We start from the raw sequence: 18,759 nt of genomic DNA, 5'->3' as shown, positions 1-18,759 counted from the left end.
AGAGGTAAACAACTTTGGTAAGTCATAACGTAGGAGTCTTCGTAGCTCGCTAAGAGATGACGTTATTGGGAAACCGGCCCCAGGACTGTATGTAGCCTTGTAGAACAACCTCACAGCTGCTGTAAGGGACACGTCCATTAAAGCCTCTGGAAACCTGGTCTAAAATAGTACAAATCAATATATGACAACGAAGGTACGTGTCTCAATAGACTTTTAAAAGAATCTAATTGAAAAGAAATGTTCATAAATATTATAAAGCGGAGTTAAAAGACGACCCTACACTGTGTAGACCATTTGACAGGACTGTTTGGGATCAACCGGTCACCAGGGCAACAGACATTGTTTTGGATTAGGATCGATAGACCTCTCTGAAACTCTTTTGAGATGCTTACCATCCTGAAACTAACTCCCTCACAACTAACTAATAACATAGTGCTAAGGATTTTGTGGAATTTGGGTTTACAGGGGGCTTTAAAACAGAAATCTTCCTGAGAGCTCTTACCTGATCTCAGTTGTCAATGTCCGATACATGGTTCTCTATCTGAAAAGAGGAGAGAGAGAGAGAGAGAGAGAGAGAGAGAGAGAGATAGAGAGAGAGAGAGAGAGAAGAGAGAGAGAGAGAGAGAGAGAGAGAGAGAGAGAGAGAGAGAGAGAGAGAGAGGAAATTAAAATCTGGGCTACATCGACGCAGTGTTTTGAAGTGAGCACACAGGTCGTATTTAATCTCTTCTAAAAGGTCAGTGCTGATATACGCTCATGCCATTCTGACCTGCCCCACAGTCTTTGTGGTACACCATCGCCATCTGTAATCAACGTGACCTTTAGGAAACAAATAATTCTCTTCCACAATGTCTTGGAAAAATGGCTTCTATTAGCTTTCATCAGGGGGGGTTAGCATGCCCATGTTGACCTGGTTAATGGCTTATAGATGTTGTATAATAGCAAAAGCACAGTCAAATCTGAACCAGAAGTAATGGAGGATAATAACTTTGATTTCAGTGCTTGAAATTAAACAATGGAGCACCTGTACAGGTTAAAAGTTGAAAAAGAAAATTATATTTGAATTGCTGTATAATAGGAAGCACTGTGGGTGCTTGCAAATAACTGTTATTAAGCTAAATAATTATTTCAGAAAGTTAAAAAGGGCTAGACATTTGAACTATACTTTGAGTTTAGCTGGTCAGACGGCCTTCATTAGAATAGTCTCAACACGATGTCTATAGCAAATTTTCCATTAACATTCTCTTGTGGTTAGAGGTCATCTCCACTGAAATATGGCTTCATTTGTAAAATAAATGAGCACTTATGTGAAAAGACGGTGTTTCCAGGTTGGAGCCAGAACTGATTAAGGTCAGATAATTGTGAATAGTTGATTGAAAAAAGTCTATAAAAGGCTAAATAAACCCGGACCCTTTATCAAACTGGCTGGACACTGGATTATATGGTGATATTTTGTGCATCAATGTTCAGATCAGACTGAAGGAGACAAGTCAATTGGCGTCTGGAAGAGAATGTGACTTGTGTCCAAATGAATGGGCTTAATTAATGATTGCACTGTCAAGATTATTAATTAGTCAATTACAGTGGACTCCGATTATTTTGATAATAAAGTAATCATTTCCAAACATTCCCTCATCATACCACAGGAGTGTGAATTTGAGTCAGGAAAACTGAATATTTTTGAGTTCTTTATCAGACAAAACAATTCATTTGATGACTTCCTCTTAAGCACTAAGACATTGTAAAAACATTTTACAGACCAAACAACTGATCAGTTAAATGTAAGAATTTGTTACTAATAAGTGTAATCGTTGATTGGATACAATACTAGTTTCATTCATTAAACCCGCAGCAATGAGTGAAACTGTTTCTCTGAATGAAATAAATGGCAGTCCCAGTAAAAACAATTATAATTAAACCACTGAGTTTCATGGGAAAATATATTTTAGCAACATTTTGTTGAGGGACTCCAATAATGTCCAAACTGAATTATGAAGCCATTCAAGATGATAACATTGAATAGGCAGTACTCAACAGTGTAACAAGACCAAGCATTGTGACAAGAATTATTCTTTGGATAGAAAACATTTTTGGATTAATAGTTATTCCTTTAAAAGAAGAAATTCACCTTCAAGTTAAAATAAATATATTGCTGCTTTCTTCCATTTCATAAACCATTTCAAATGAAAGAGCTTTGGGAGGTTGGTTGAAAAAAAAGAAAGAAGAGTGGTCACCTTGGGCTCCTGAAATTTCTAATGGCCATTTTTCTCATACATATTCTTGTGAAATGATTGTATAAAGTAATAGATAGAAGTCCTCTTAACTATTTAAATGAATCAGCGTTGTTGGCCATCTTCTACTTCGGTGCTACTTCTCCACTGAAAGAGAGCGTCTTCATACTGTTCTACATCCAACACTTCACGGTCAGATTCACACCAGTCCACGCAGGTCTGGTCTTAAATGTGTCTCGAGTGGTGTGCTTTAATTATAGCCTGTAAGAATGTATGTATGTGTGTGTATGTGTGTGTGTGTGTGAGAGAGCGTGAGTGTGAGCGAGCCTGTGCTGGTGTGTGTGTGTGTGTGTGTGTGTGTGTGTGTGTGTGTGTGTGTGTGTGAGAGAGAGCGTGAGTGTGAGTGAGCCTGTGCCTGTGTGTGGGCCTGTGAAGAGCTCTGATCCGCGGTCGACAGGGGAAAAACTGTCAGACCGGGCGCCCTCACCGTTCACTCAAGTATAGCCCCTGCCTCTGCTCAGATCTGTGGCCATGAATAATTCTGGGAAAAATCAACTTTTAGCCTGCCTTGCCTTGCCTGCTTGCCCACTTGAGATCTCCCAGAATGCCTTGCTCTCCCCATCAGGCCCCTGTCAAAGGCCTTAGCTCTTACCAGATGGTGGCTGCCCTCCTCGTCATAGTCGTCCTCCCCTCCATCGGTCATCTCTCCGGCCTCGGCGTCCAGCCCTCCGTCTCCGGCCTCCTCCCCGGAGTTCTCTGCCGTCTCCGACACAGACTCCTCGTGCAGGGAGTCACAGTTGTCCTCGTATTTCCTCTGAGCTTCTGAGCAAAGCACAGAGAGAGAGAGAGAGAGAGAGAGAGAGAGAGAGAGAGAGAGAGAGAGAGAGAGAGAGAGAGAGAGAGAGAGAGAGAGAGAGAGAGAGAGAGAGAGAGAGAGATTTCTTTCAGCGAGTGATCCCAGGTTTTTTTTTTTATTTGCCTCGCACATTGCGTGGTAGATAAAGCTTTATTTTTTTGACGATTCTGGTGAATGCTAGTGGTCAAAATCACCTTTTTTTGTCAAAATCAGTTAATTTCTCCTCATTATCCGCTACCTTTCCGCAATGTGTTTGTGCGCAAAAAAAAAAAAAATGACAGCTAGCCACGGTTGGCCCCTTTTGCACCAGTTTACAGAGCAGAGATTGTGTATTAACACCTGAATTTTTTTCAGCGCATACAGTATGGACAGGTAGTGCACTGGGAGGATATTCACATCACTGATTTTGACAAGCGTTCTCTAGAATCGCTGTCTCCATCTTTAATGGACATACAGTAGTTTTGAAGACATAAAGCATTGTGTATTTTTAAGCGATCCGTAGAGTCTGTGCTGTGACCAAGTGACGTTTACCACGTCAGCACACCAAAACAATTCTAGACTCTGTTCTTCACTCCTCCATCTAACACACTCCCCTAAACAAATGCAGCCGTTAAACACCAGCTGCCAAGTTACTGTATTTGACTTAAGCTTTTCAAGCGTAACTGCAAACCAACGCATCTATTTTTAGCTTTTAAATGAACCCAAGTCAGTGCACAATAGAATTAAGCGAATGCAAAAAAAAAAGACTGCTGCTGCTACAGCTGTGTCAGTAAGCTGTGAGCAAGGCTTACATATTTGGAATTCCATTGAATGCAACAATTGTGTGGAATACAAGTCTAATCAAAATAAACTATTATAATATGTGTTTAACAAAAAGAGGACATTTTACACTTGCATCTTTTTCGCCTAAAGTATTTATTTTCCCCCAACTGCCAAACTACACATTACCTGTAAAGCTAGCTAGCAACTGAGACACCCACACTGTGTCCTCGATATTCTCATGCCTGTACCGCCTAGCTGTCTGTCTGATACCTTTAAAGTCCTGAGGAACACAGCCCCAGGTCATATTCAAATACAGACAGGAGAGAACAAACAAAACAAAGCTATGAGGATTTCAGGACAATTTGAAAGACCAAGATGGTTATATTTTTTGTGGTAAATTACCTTGTCAAATGTCTCCTTTGGCACAATTTGGCTTCTTGGATTTATACATATCTGCATATCTGTAGCTGATACAAACAACTATCTCTTCCACAGTTGAATTTTCAATGATAGTATCCAAATTCACTTGGTGTTCAATTGTCATTGACTTAAAATGGAAAAATCCCAAAAGTTTGACTAAACCATAAACCACACTCCCGATGAAAAATTCTAAAATGCGCATTATGGCATAACGTCTAAATGACCTTCACAGTGAGCTGCACTCTGAGACTGTCCTTTGGTGTACTGTAGGGCATCTATAAAGACCATGTCTATATAAACTGAGTCAGCGCGGCGTTGACACCTGTCTGCTGTTATGATGGAGAGCTTTGCTGCTCTTATCTCCAGGAATGTCACAGAGACTTATTGCCAGCGTGTGCTCCTAATTTCTCTCCTTCAGTGGTTGGTGTCCTTCTCCCTCCCTCCCTCCCTCCCTCCCTGCTAGCTCTTAAGCCTCAGTGTGGCTCGGCACATATTTTTTGAATTTCCACTGTCGAAACTTAGAAAGGGTACCAAAAGAAGCAAACTGTGTCACACTTATTTTTGTCACCCTTTCCCAAAGGGTCCCAAAAGGGTGGAGCTAGACCCAGCTGCTATCGCTGTGGGGCATAAAACCGCCTACCAAGTAAGATTACTGTCGGCAGTGGAAACCCAAGCCAGATCTAGTGTGCCATGCCGAACCAAACTGTGCTCAGTGGAAACAAGGCATTATTCTCCAGTCTGTTTCTCACCAGTATCCACTCTCTGCTGCTTCTCGATTTTCTCCAGGCGTCCCAGCAAAGAGTCGATCTTGGTCTTGATCTGAGTCAGCTCCCGTTTGATAGTCTGGAGCTGGTCCGTCTTCACTGCTGAAACACACACAAACACATTCATTTATAGCTACTTATTATTATTTCTTAATTAATGTGTTCAAATACTTTAAAGCTGTACGACGTAACTATGTAACAGAAATGTTTGCTCTCTTTATCGACTGCTCTGCCAAGGTCTGAATAATTACCCAAACAAAAATATATATATATTTTAAAATTGAAAATCTTCCATAGCACAGCTTTAATGATGCCAGATTAGAAAACAGTTGGTCACAGACTGGACTGCAGGCTGTCATCTGCTAATACTCATTCAAGTTTGTGAGATCATATCTTCACACTTTCCTCGGGGGAATAACATCTCAATCTGGCCAACCGCAGCTGAATCTGTGGAGACCTGCTGCTTTCAATCTATGGATTAGTGTGCGGTTTACGCCCACCACGCTGTGCCGCGCTGCTCAAGTATCTGAACCAAAAAACTGTATGCTATCGTTTAGCTGGCATTCAGACGATCATACAAGAACACGGAGATTGTTTTCACTTTGGGATAGAATCTGCTCGATTGAGGGCATGGTGTAAATATCTGCTAAAAGCCTTGTATCATAAAAGTTCTAATCAAAGCAAATCCAAAAGTTTAATTAGAAAGTATTTCGTGGCCATTCAATGTATTTGCATTTTGTTATCAGTAGTTGTCCTCGCCTTGAGGCGGGCTCCTCAATTTACTGATTGAATTGCAAAGGAAAAGCAGCTCACAGATCACCATTTGAAACATTCACATCAATCTGTTTGCACAAACCTTGCAGGGAATAACGAGTAGCATGTTTATATGTATATCGTAACATATTTCAAAACAGTGAATTTTTTTCTTTGAATCCAGATTAGGTAAAGATTTACTAGACATACATGTAGTAGCTTGAAACTCATATGACTGTGTTTTTGTACTGCATTTTTACATTTCATTCACTGTGGTGTCGTTAGTGAGCAATGATCAGGCAAAGTTGCCAGAGAAACAGTGGAGGCACAATTCGCCCTCCCACAGCTTCTGTTTACTGCTTTATGAATAATTGCTCTCTCCCACTTCCTGCTCTGGGTCTTACACTCTCACTCTACACCATACCTATCTGGGCTATGGAGTAAATGAAGCATAACCCTATCACGTCAAAGTTTGAGTCTTAACCTTGATATGTCGTATTTATGCAAATAACATCTGCTGAAAATGAAAAAAAAAAGAGAAACAAATCATCCGTAGGACGTTATCGTTAATTCAATCTGGCACGTCTCACGGATGCCGACACGATGGTGCTCTCTTCAGCAGCCTGAACTGAGAAGATTATAAAAGAAAATTTAGGCCATACAGTAATACCATAATCTTGTTCCCCAGCCCCCCCCCCCTCGGCACCTGAAATGTGTCGTCCTTTATTTTTTTGGAGGAGGGGTATAAAAAAAACAGACATCGAAAGTTGAGTAGGAAAACATTAAATTCTCTTTGACACCTATCAGATCCCGTCAGGGCTGGAGACAGGATGGAGGAGCAGCTCGGTAAACAAAAGCCCTACCACGAGCTCCTGTTAGAAAGCTTCAGCCCGGATTTATTTTTTTTCCGTTGTGGAGTCAGGCAGACACGCACGGAATCACAAAGTTCTCTCCTTCTCTGGCATCATATCGGCACGCGCCTCTTTAATTTAGCTTATTTGAGGCACATTTACACCCACAGCACATCACAATGCGGTGACCCCTCCTATATCTTTGGGCTATTATGTATGTATGAGCGTAAACAAAAAAACATGCATAAAACATTAACATTAGGGAGGTGTGTGTGTGTGTGTGTGTGTGTGATAAAACATTCTCGCTGTAAACAGGACATTTTAATCTTTCACTAGAATTCCTACTGAACACTGATATATGATATTTATCTATAGGTCTATTAAACCGGGCAGGAAGATTAATGTGCAAGCGGTATATAATGCCACACTGAAGGTATATAAAATGTGTGTATGTGTGTGGGGGGCAATCACAGGAACACGTGTCACGTTTTGTAAAGTTAGCCATCGTCCCTACAGCTGCAAAGAAGCAGAAAATCGACTTTTCTGGAGGGGATAAGGTTAGAAACCCAGGTATATATAATGCTATCTCGATGGTGGGACACACTGAAGTGTCTCATTCTCAGTATCGCAGGCTTCCAATGTGAACAAACCGAAGCACACGCACCCACCCACCCACCCACCCACCCACACACACACACACACACACACACACACACACACACACACACACACACACACACACACACACACACACACACACACACACACACACACACACACACACACACACACACACACACACACACACACACACACACACACACACACACACACACACACACACACACACACACACTTCCTTATTCCACCTTTATCTGCGCTTGCTCTGGGCAGCTTACTAGTCGTCCTTTGATGATAAGAAAGTGTGGAACAGTTTCTAATTTATCGCAGCCTCCAGGCCTTATTTTTTTCGTCTTTTGTGCTATCAGTCACATAAGCCTCGGAGAGAAAACATCCACATCCTAATCCAACATCGTTACATCAACGCAGCATCTTTAAATAGCTTGGGTTAAAAGGAAGAAGGGAGAGAGAGAAAGAAAGAAAGAGGCCATTATTTAATAAGCATTGGGGAAGATTTAGGGAATGAATAATGGATCTAATTTTAAGACATCACAATGAACGGCAAAATGAAGTATCTTGGGGATAGTGATATCTCCTGAATCACTGGTCTATGAAGATTTAACCAGACAAAAGTGTTTGGGGGGGCTGGTGATTCAGACTTTAAGTAGTGGTAGACGAGTTACAGGCTTGGACATAATTACATTAAGGCGATACTTTAGACATAATGGAAGGAAAACCATTATTTCTTTTTTTAAACATTTTACATGATTTAGAATGGCAACCGAGTGAATTCCAACTCCAAAATGTGCTTATTCAAAAAAGAGAGTGCATAACAAAAAGCTTGAAGATTCCTCACATTTAAAAAAAAATTTGCCTCCATCAAATAAGGCTATTTACAGGGCCGATTGTTTTTCTGGACTGATCTTCTACAAAATGTTACCAAACTTTTAAAAATGTCTGTTACAGTTTCCTAGCTCTCTCGATGAATTGTCCAATCAATTGTCCATTTAGATAGTCAATACATTTCAATACTGAAACGAAAATAGAGCTCAACTTGATCCATCATTCTTTCATTAATAGTCAAAATAGGCCTAAAGCTGAATCCAGTCTTCATAAACTGACAGTCACAGAGAGTTTAATGTGAAACCTATCCATCCTCACAACCTGTGTATCTGACTGCTCTTCTTTTTTCCCCCTTTCCTATTCCCTCAAGTGAATTATTACTCGCACTGCCCACACTAACCCGCCATGTTGCTCGGACAAGCTAACCTTATTTTTCTGTCCAATCTATCTGGGCCTAAAGTCAATACAAACAGTGATTTCTCACAGCTGTGGCAGGGAGCAAATTAGTCTTCCAAACATACAGCAGCAGCACTGCTTCCATAGACAGAGGAGATAATTCATTGCATCTGTCCAAAAAACAGGATAGGAGATGGGGCTTTTTTTCTTCTACTTTAACTCCAACTGCAACTATAACTACTGACAGACCTCACCCAAGCTGCTCACACTGATAACACTGGCCCAGACAAACAATGAAACAAATACTGGAGCCGACGATTACATATGGCTACGGATAGAGACGTATGTTTAGGAAAAACACAGCTGACCACGGCTCCCCAATCTCACGTTAATTACATTTAGGAACGTTATAATGCCTCAACAGTTAATCAAAGGAGCGAGAGGGATGCAGATGGATCCTTCATGACAGAAATAGCGTCCGTATGCTGAATGGATGCTGCTCGCAAAAAGATGGGATTATAATTGTGTTTGCGATTTAGTGTTTTTTTTGTTGCTCTACATTGCAGTGGGTTGCCATGTTGTTCTGAGCTGCCGGAGTGAATTAAATTGCTTTTATTAGTAAAGTAGTATTCTCTTTACAGAGCCACGGTTCGGAAGAGATTTACATTAAGCCTTCAGTTTCATGAAAAAAGGACAGCATTCCATTAGAGTAATTAGGCGATAAAGAGTTTCCTTTTGAAAACTAAAAAGAAAAGATGAAATAAAAGTAACATCCAAGCAGTCCAGAGTGCACACAAGGCAAGTAATGAGATTGTACGTACGTTTGAGAGCAGAGGAGGATGACGTGGGGAGTCTGGAGGATGAAGAGGAGGAAGAGGAGGAGGTTTTGAGGGGGAAGGAGGTCTTCCCGCGGCGGGAGGAGGGAGCTAGGACCCTGGAGCGTTTGATGGGGATCACGGCTCGGGGTGGAGGGGCCACTCTGCCATGGTAGTCGAAAAGCCTCAGGAAAAAAAATATAATGTATACCATGATATACCATGATAGAACAGTTCACTTCTGACAATCATAAGTCAGTGTCATTGACAAGTGGTACTATAGCATTCAGAAAAGTGTCCATCTAGTAGAGCTAATGGGTTATAGAAAATTAAAAATATATTATTGGTTCCCAGCATTGAATTTCAAGATAGATTTTCTATGCATTTATCTAATTTTTATTGTAAAATGTACCACTTGGCAGATTCTGTGGGCACTGTTGTAGCCCTTTGAATAAAGCCAATATGGACTTTTGGTTGTATATGATATCATTTTGGGGAAAATACTGAAAAGTATAAATCGAAAAAAAAAGAGATAGACTTTTTTTATGGATTTCTCGTAGGTTCTTCTTTCAAACAGCACACATAAAAAGCTACCAAAAAAGTTAAAATACCAATATCCCTCTTTCTATACAATTACCCAGGCCATTACATGCATGCACATATCTTTTCAAAATGTGAAGAGGGTGTTAAATGTCAAATAAAAAAGGGTGTCAGCTTCAACACTTCTCGTGACAGTAGACTGTCTGTCACAGTTCTCAACAAGTGTGACATTTTGAAAAATGTCTGGGCAGATATGCACTTTGATCACTGGAGGATGAATAAGAGGCAAAAACAAGTGTTGGGGTGGCATGCTTGATCTGTTCAGCCATTTCTGACAGGGTTGACTATTTGAAGGAGCCTGTGTTGGAAGGCTTCTGAATTCTGATGAGGGAAACTTTTAATGAGGGAGGGCCGTAAATCTAAAAGGGAAGTCTTAATGACCTCCGCTGAACAAACAGTTGTGTAAACATAACTAGAAATGTTACTCAGAGTTCACAGATTAAGGTTAACTAAATGTAATACTTCTAAGATTTGTATATTTTTATACAGCACTTAATTAAATTAAAGAACTATTTTACCAAAACCAAGACTGTACAACAAACTGCATCAATTACTTTGGGTCAGAGGACATTTTGCAGTTTAATAATGCATGTAATTCAGAGCTTAGCTAACTTTTGTCTTGTGAAGATAATGTTAATGATACATACCTGCTGTAGAAATCATCTCTGTAGTACTCGTAATCAAATTCATAACCACTATATGAGAGAAATAGAAGGAAGGAGGGGAGACAGTCAAAAATGCTCAGACATTGAGCAGGAGATAAAGAAAAGGTTACATTAAGAGAAGCCATTTTGAATCTGTCAAAAAAAGTAAGCAGATCAAACTCAAGCCGTTTTTGACTCAAATGGACACGCTCTAGTTTACTCCCCACATCTCACCAAAAGTTAAGCTGCGAGCCGAATCCGCGGATCGACAAAAGAAATATTAATAAAGTTTCAGAGGGGTAATACAATCGGAAAATGAAAGAAAAAATATTTTTTTAGACCCTGGAGGGAGTGTGTGTGTGTGTGGGGGGGGGGGAAGGAGGGGGGAAGGGGAGGAATCAATATTAAGCACACGCTCAGGATGGCAACTTGTTCAGGATCCAGAGAGAAATACATCAGGAAGAGAAGAGATACGAAGAAAAGTTTTGGGAATTTTAATTGGGATAAATGCATTTCTATTTCAGTTTTCGAGTTATGTAGTGTTGTTTTTTTTGCCTCTGCTGTTCCTGTTCTATAATTACCATAATACATCCTGGCTGTGTACAGCTGTAGCCATAACCTGCAAATGAGGGTGTATACTAATAACACAATGTGCACACAATTATAAATGAGCAAGTGCAATGCAACACACCGGCAATTTGGAAAGGAGGAAATTGGTGGGTTATATATAAGGTTATACTATGGTCATGGGCGGACACACACACACACACACACACACACACACAGTCCCAATGAATACAAAATAAAAAACGGTTGTGCCCCTCGGTCTCATAAGACGGCAGTAAACATGGACTGCTCTGATCTGTTTGTGGCCAGGAGATGTGTACGGGGCAGAAAATCAGGGTCATGCTTAATGAAGCTTATACAACAGCATGTCCTTTGAGCTTTACGGGCCTGGGCTGAACAAACTTCAGTCAAGGCTGCTGGGGTATGTGGAGAACATTAAAAAACTCAATTAGAAATTCAAGGTCTCAGAGAGAGAGAGGGAGAGAGGGGGAGAGAGAGAGAGAGAGAGAGAGAATGAATCATTTTATTTGTATCAGTTTATTCAAAAAGATAGTTACGTTTTTATGGAAAGAGCTGCACCGTTGTAATCAGAAGGAATGTGTTATGGAAAATCTTACCTGTAAACAGCTGAGAGCGGCCGTTTGTTTCCTGGTTTAGGCCTGTATGGCTTGGGCTCGCCCGCCATGTTTATGTCTGCAAAAAAGTAAACAAACAAACAAATCACTTGTCAGCCACGCTTGTAAATATCACTTGTAAATCATGCATGAATAATGATTAACTGGTAATGCTTTATAGTGGATTTATAAGCAATTAATATACTTATTTATTAACATCTGTAGGTGTTAATTAATGTGAGAAAACTTCCTGTAAAGCATGTCTATGGGAAATATTATGGAAACCAAGAAAGGCCAGAATAACTTGAGGTTTATCCAACCAGGACAACTTGACTTGATTAAGTTGACTTGTAATTTGAGATAACATTTTATATTAATTTGAGGAACTTTATTTTTATTTTTTTTGTGAAAACATAATTTGTTTATTGTATTTCCATGCTTAATTTTTGTTTTGTATGTTTGATATGTCTGAAATAAATTTAATCAAATCAAATCAACTTCACCATAGGTTTTTTTTATTCTGGACACTCCTGAACAAAACAATTTTTTTTACATTTTTATTAATCAGACCCACATATATCTACATTGTCTTGTTTAACAACCTGGATTAGAATTGTAACTTTCAAAAAATGAAATCTAATATTACATAAATTCAGATAGATGGTTTAATATTTAATAAAAAATATTCTGTTTCTATACATTTATCTGTGTTAGGTATTTATTGGCTAATAAGATTCAGATCCTCACAGCCTCTGATGTTTATTTGCTCCTAATTATGGCTAAATAAAGAGGTTTAGAACCAGCAAACTTTTCCCTACTGCATGTACGGGCATGCAAAGGATTTCATTCAACACCAAGGTTTCCTACGCTGCAGTGTGACCTCATTTACAAGTTGGGAACTGTATCGATGAAAGTGGGTCGTTTTGAAGAAAAGAAAGTTGTTTGACAGAGCAACGTCTTGTGATGTTAGCGATTGAACAACATAGCAGTGCCTCAGCACAAGGGAGCATTAAAGTACTACTACATAACAGGGAGCGTAAAATATCCATTCAAGCCCTGTGGAAGTGCGCTATTTCCAATGTAAAACTGGAGTTTACGTGCCACGTTTATATAAGCAAACGCACAAAGCTGCAGTAGGACACATCCACTAACGTCAAGGTGCATTGTGGGAGCCACTATGCCAAGGCAAAGACTGGAGGCCTTGCCACCGTGCACTGGAAAGATTACAGAATTACAATTCTTGTTGCAAGGCAGAGGGGAAACCTTGAGAACAGAAACAATGAAAAAGAATAAGCGCATGAAAAAAAAAAAAAAACTACAATAAAAGCCGGATGTTAGGGAAGCTTTGATTTATAGCCGGCTTTTTGTTCTTTATGTAAAAAATAAATGCTACCATCATCAGGTGTAGTGTTAAGTGACAAAGCCGGCCATTGAGGCGGAATTTTTCAAATCGCTATCTGTGCATTGCCAAGGGTGTTTGCAAGGTCCTCGCATTTTGCGCACACATAGTCTGAGTGGCTTCCGGGAGAGCAGCCAGTGCGTCAAAAAACAATCACCCTGCCCAAATTTAAAGCACTTAAAAATGCGAGAAAAACTGTCCAGAAACGTTTTATGGATGCTGCCATGAGGCTGTCTCCATGATAATCAGCATAATAACAACTCCTTTTAACTGATATTAAAATTCACTTTTTCCTCCTCATCTGAGGTCAGGTATGAAACTACACAATAGCCATGTCATTTTATTTTCTGGAAGAATGAAGAACAGCATATTAGAAAAAGTGAGTAAAGACTTTCTGCATAGTCTGATCAAAGACAGCAGAATAATCCCATCATCATATTTTTTTAATATCATAAAAACCCTTTACAGGCATCTGTATGCACACAAGCAGTGGTGGGGTGTTCACTAAGGCCATCTTATAACTGGCAGGATAAAACTTTTAAGGCCGGGAACAATATACCAATCAACAAGGTGCCCTTGAGAGAGAAAAAAAGCTCCTCGGTGTTGTGAGCTCACTCTGCATAAATGCCTTGGATAAGTGCCTCATAGGTATATACATCACTTAAGAAGGCACTTTCTGACAAATTGTTTTTTTTTGCATCCTAGCTTGGTCTCCCTATCATTTTGTCCCCCTCCAGCAATGCACATTTGCCTAAATAATGTATTCACAATATGCCACCCTGCGCTCCAAACACCAAACAAGTGGAGGCACCCCAATCTCCTGAGAGTGGAATTGCACTAGGGTGAAAATAAGCCTTTGGCAAACTCTTGCCTCCTTCACCCAGTGGCTGCTTCTCAAGTGCTCATGATGAGAAATGGGATTAAAGCCTGGTCTGTTTGTATACTGCATGATTAGACGTGCTACAACTGCATCTCCAAATGAGTGAACAGGTGCGTGTGTGTGTGTGTGTGTACTTGATAGAGCATGTTGGGATTGGCCATGAAGTTGACTGAGCAGATTATAATGATTTTTCTCATTGACCTCAAGGTTTATTTGGAGAAATTTAAAGACCAAAACTTTAATTAGCCCGCAACCAACCGACTAAATATAGTTGGCATCTAAAACCGCATGCATCTGAGACATCCCTGTCCCCAAATCTAATTTGTATGATTAAATTGTCCGCATTTAATTTAAAAAAAAAATGACTAGAATGAAAAAATAAAGTGTGTAATACATAAAACAGCATAGGTGGTTGTGTCCATTAAAGATATATAGTCTTAAATGATCAATCTTTCAAAACCAGACAGAATTTTACCGAAATATTGACTTTTTATTTTTTTTTTATTTGCAGTCTAAAGTCCTTGAACACAATATTGGCTACCAGCAGCTTTGGTACTAAATCCATTCTCCTTGAAATAACTATTGCACTGCTATAGACAAGCTTCTATGCTCTGTGTGAAAAAAGGCCAGAAACTTATTGCAAGACCCACTGTTAAGGATAATCTTCAATGCAGCTTTTTAAACAGAATCTGTGAACTCAGGACTTTGGGATGAAAGAGACGTACCCTGGGTCAAGGTCCCCAAACAAATTCAATTTATTAAGTTCAGTTTGTTAAGTTATATCTCACATCTTCCATTGGTTTGTGCCATGGCTCTGTCTGCAGGCTCGTTCTTCAGCTCAGTCAGACAGACAGGGACGAGGGTGGAGCTGTCCATGGTGCTGAACCAGTTCACAAAGGGTTTTTATTTTTTTTCATTGCACTGCTGCTCACTCGGCTTGTGCGGCAAAACGAAAAAAAAAACAAAAAAAAAAAGGGCCTCGACCTTGCAGCTGTGCAAACATACACAACATGATACAATTTGAATTCGGCAGCCCTGTAATTATTTATACGCTTTTGGAGCTCGACTCGACTATTTTTCTTCTCCTCCCGAGATAGCGAGGACAGCGTCTGCCTGTCTATAGATACTGAAACAAACACAACCCGGCCATGCATAAGTATCCAAGGTAACAACACTGGTTATGATTGGCTGAGGAGGGGGTACGGGGGGGAAGAGGGAAGGGGGAGGTTTTTGGAGGTAAATTGCAGTGGAAAAGACAGAGGCACAGAGCGTGAGTAATCACTAAGGACAGACCTGTGTTCCCGTGTCAAGAAAAAACAAAGATCCGTGACTCCCCGCGGCAACCTGCCCCATGTGTTTTATTGGTCTCATTTGTTGCGTTACATCTCCGTCTGCCTAAGACTCTTGCTCTCGCTTCCTGCTCTGCCCTCACCTCTTAACATCTTTCTCCATCTCCATCTCTCTCACTCTCTTTCCTTCCCCTTCTGGCAAAGAAAATACCACACACACTATATCCATCCATCACTCTTTCTCACTTATTTCTTTCCTGCACCGAGGAAGCTCATTATGAGACCTTTTCAGCGCAGAGCTTCACCTGTGGGGCCATTTTTACTCTCTCTATTCGACACCTGTGTGCCGCCAAGGAAAAAGCAACTGCAACTCTTATTCCAACCCCTCCGTTCATTAGCCATGGATGAATAACGGCAGAGCAATAGGAGTCGAGGCTTTGAATAAATCAGGGCTATAAACTGAGCCATATGGAGAGACATATATTGCAGTGGAATCGCTGCTGAGATGAGAAAGCGCTCCTGTGAAAATCACCCGAAAAACAGAAGGAGAGCTCGAGTGTTGTGGGGATGGAGTACCAGAGAAGGGACAAAGCCTGCTGGTCAATGCTGAAGCCACAACAAATGGGACTGTAATCTTTCTGTCTCTTTCACTCTCGGTGTCTTAACAAAAGGAGACGGTCTACCTTTTTACTTCCCCTCTCAAACAGGAAAAGAAAGAAGAAAGCTAACAAGGGTCACTAGGAGGTCAGGTAGAAGAGGAGACTTGTTAGATGGAAAATGTCACATGAGCCAGATCACATTTTCAAGGGGGTTGAGGGGGGCAGTGTTAGAAGATGGATAGAAAAGCAGGGACCTGAAAATATATTACTTATCCAAGACGCTTTTCTCATCAGCCGTACTCCTTCGCTATTGAAAGCAATGAAACTTCGATCAGTCAGCTTTCAATAGCTTATTTGGCACAGGCCTGTCTTTAAAATGTGCTGATGAACACTAATGTCTAAACATATGGAATGTGTCAATGATCGTTGTTAGCAACATGTAAACAGCATTACTCATAACTACATACAGGCTTAAAACCATTTACTTCAACAAGAGTAAGCTCCTCTTTAGACCAACCCCCTTAGAAAAGTGTCTGTCTGTATTTATCCAAACTGTTTGGCTGGAAACACACCAGAAGCAGTAATTGGCATGTCAGAATCAGATACTCTTATGTCAAATTTTCCCCAGCAGTTAGAGGAAACCAAGCTACCAAATTGCAGCGGATTTTGGTAATTTCTGCTGCTGCAAATGGGGCCTGTTTTGGACTCCTGTTGTGGTGCAGCACATTAGCAAATAATTGAACAGAAACAACAATAGATGGGTTATTTTTCAGCTTAAATATGTCTCTGGGCAAAGGGTAGGGATTTGGTATCTTTTTATGGACACATGATCCCTAACAAACATACCACTTACTAGATGTTGTTGTAGATATATTGTAAATGTATGATATGTTGGAGAGAATATCTCAATACGAAACTATTTTGGACAATCAGAATTGCAGAAGTATTTTATTATTAGCAATATTCAACTCAATTAGTTCTTAAGGTATTTTACTGGTGAAGTAATGAACAAATTAAAATCTTCACTTTTGTATGTCTCTAGATAAAACATAAGGGGAATAAGGGGAGCCTCGGAACCATGAATTACACGGTTAATTAAAATTTAATTAGTTTTGGATTATGGATTACATTTGGATGAATTTTGCAACAATGGCCCTGTGTTGAAGTGTTCTGAATGTAACAGTGGCCGAGGCTCATGGGTATTGTAGTATTTGGAGCTTCCTCCAATGCGTTACTGGTAAAGATTCAATCTACTAGAACTATTTCAAAGTTGAAATTATTGTTGGGCTGTGACAATAAACCTCAAACAAAAATGTTTTAGATGCTTTCAACATTTCAAAGGGATATTGTGATGTGTAATTGTTTAGGGCAGGTGTGTGCTAACCTCCAACCACTTGCCTCCATCAAGGTACAAAAAGCATTTTCTCCGCGTGATTACCTAAAAAGCTTTTTCTTGTTGTTGACTTTCGAGTCATATTGCAAGACATGAGGCAGCACGACAACCGTGTGATTGACTGCAATAAAGTCCCTTTCAGACATATCAGCGAGGAGGACCTTGAAAGGAATGAGCAATGTGTCCTTTTCTTTTCCCAAAAAAAGAGAAGAAAATTCCCCACAGACAGCCTTTCTCTGACGGCACCACAACACATTTGTCACTTCTTCACCTTCCTTTGTGCGTGACTTCATTTCATTTCCCACTATCTATTTGATGAGATAAGACAATAAAAAGCACAGACGGTGGTTGTTGATGGAAAAAGGAGAAAGAATTAGAGCAGGGGGGCGCAGGGGGAGCTGCCCATCATCTCCGCACGGAACGAGAAACTCCGTCGCCAATCTCCCCAACGTCTTAATTAATTGAACAAAGTTAGTGATCGTGCAGATTGTTCCGCGGCAGGGAGACACGTAAGCAACGAGACAAGAGAGAAGCCAAAGTAGCTGAACCAAGCAGGTGATGGACGCGCAAGTTGAGTGTTGATAACACATTGGAGAGCTGTTAGTTGTATTTATTCGTATACCTGTATTTATTCGTCACAGGGCAATGCGTAGTGAAATTCCTATGTACCAGTCCGTCTGTAATTCAACTAAATAAAGTGCAAAGTTATAATAATGATTGGTTGGCGGGCTGTTAGTCTGGTTTAACAGTCTGATGGCCTGGGGCAAGAAACTCCTCCTCATCCTCTCTGTGTTGGCCTTTGGCAGACGGTAGCGTCTCCCTGAAGGCAGCAGTGTAAACAGACTGTTGTTGGGGTGGCTGACATCACTAGTGATCATTTTCGGCTCTTTTTCTGCATCGTTGGATGTGAATCGCAATACCGTGATACTGTGAAACCGTGGTATTTTTGCTGAAGGTTATCATCCCATGCCTAGTTGTGGAGCAAGCTGGACCAATCAGAGAGAGGGAGGAGGTCTGAGATGAAGGGTTTGCCACATCTAATCACCCACCGGTGTACATCATGACCCGCAGACACAACCCTGGCATAATATTCCAGATACGCCTTTCATCTTTTGCTTCTCTGATATATTTTCCAGGACATATACAAGAGCGTACTGTGGGTTTAAAATGACATTCTAATTGACAGATTTCCCCACAAAATCTCAAAGTGAATTACAATCAGATATGCCATCCTGAGAGGATCCCCGCTGTGCCCCCCCAGACGGCAGATTCTGATTTCCACAAAAGCCTTCCCCGCTCCATGCCGATTCAGAACTCACATATGATTAACTCTCAGACATTAGACTTGATCTGGCATGTCTGTGACTGGCGAGCCCTCAATTGAGGTCACAACAAGACATGGCAGTCCCTTCAAACGGAAGTTACAGTTGACTTTCTCCTCTCGACGGCTTGTTTACTGACA

At 40.6% G+C, this 18,759-nt stretch overlaps 1 protein-coding gene across 1 annotated transcript in view; it reads right to left on the bottom strand.

Moving 5' to 3' along the window:
- Positions 1 to 508: 508 nt before the first annotated feature.
- ralyl (RALY RNA binding protein like) overlaps positions 509 to 18,759 on the bottom strand; it is a gene marked incomplete at both ends in the record, with an annotated part of 50,768 nt that continues 32,517 nt past the window's right edge. The window contains 6 exons of the mRNA XM_080050667.1: positions 509 to 541; positions 2,884 to 3,053; positions 5,019 to 5,135; positions 9,319 to 9,497; positions 10,560 to 10,607; positions 11,741 to 11,816. Of these exons, the coding sequence (XP_079906793.1) occupies positions 509 to 541; positions 2,884 to 3,053; positions 5,019 to 5,135; positions 9,319 to 9,497; positions 10,560 to 10,607; positions 11,741 to 11,816 (623 nt within the window). The remainder of the gene's footprint in view (positions 542 to 2,883; positions 3,054 to 5,018; positions 5,136 to 9,318; positions 9,498 to 10,559; positions 10,608 to 11,740; positions 11,817 to 18,759) is intronic.

This window comes from Ammodytes marinus (genome assembly GCF_949987685.1).
Source record: "Ammodytes marinus genome assembly, chromosome: 21".
Taxonomy (NCBI): Eukaryota; Metazoa; Chordata; class Actinopteri; order Uranoscopiformes; family Ammodytidae; genus Ammodytes; species Ammodytes marinus.
Note: the sequence above shows the minus strand (reverse complement) of the source record. Positions and strands in the feature narration are given on the sequence as shown.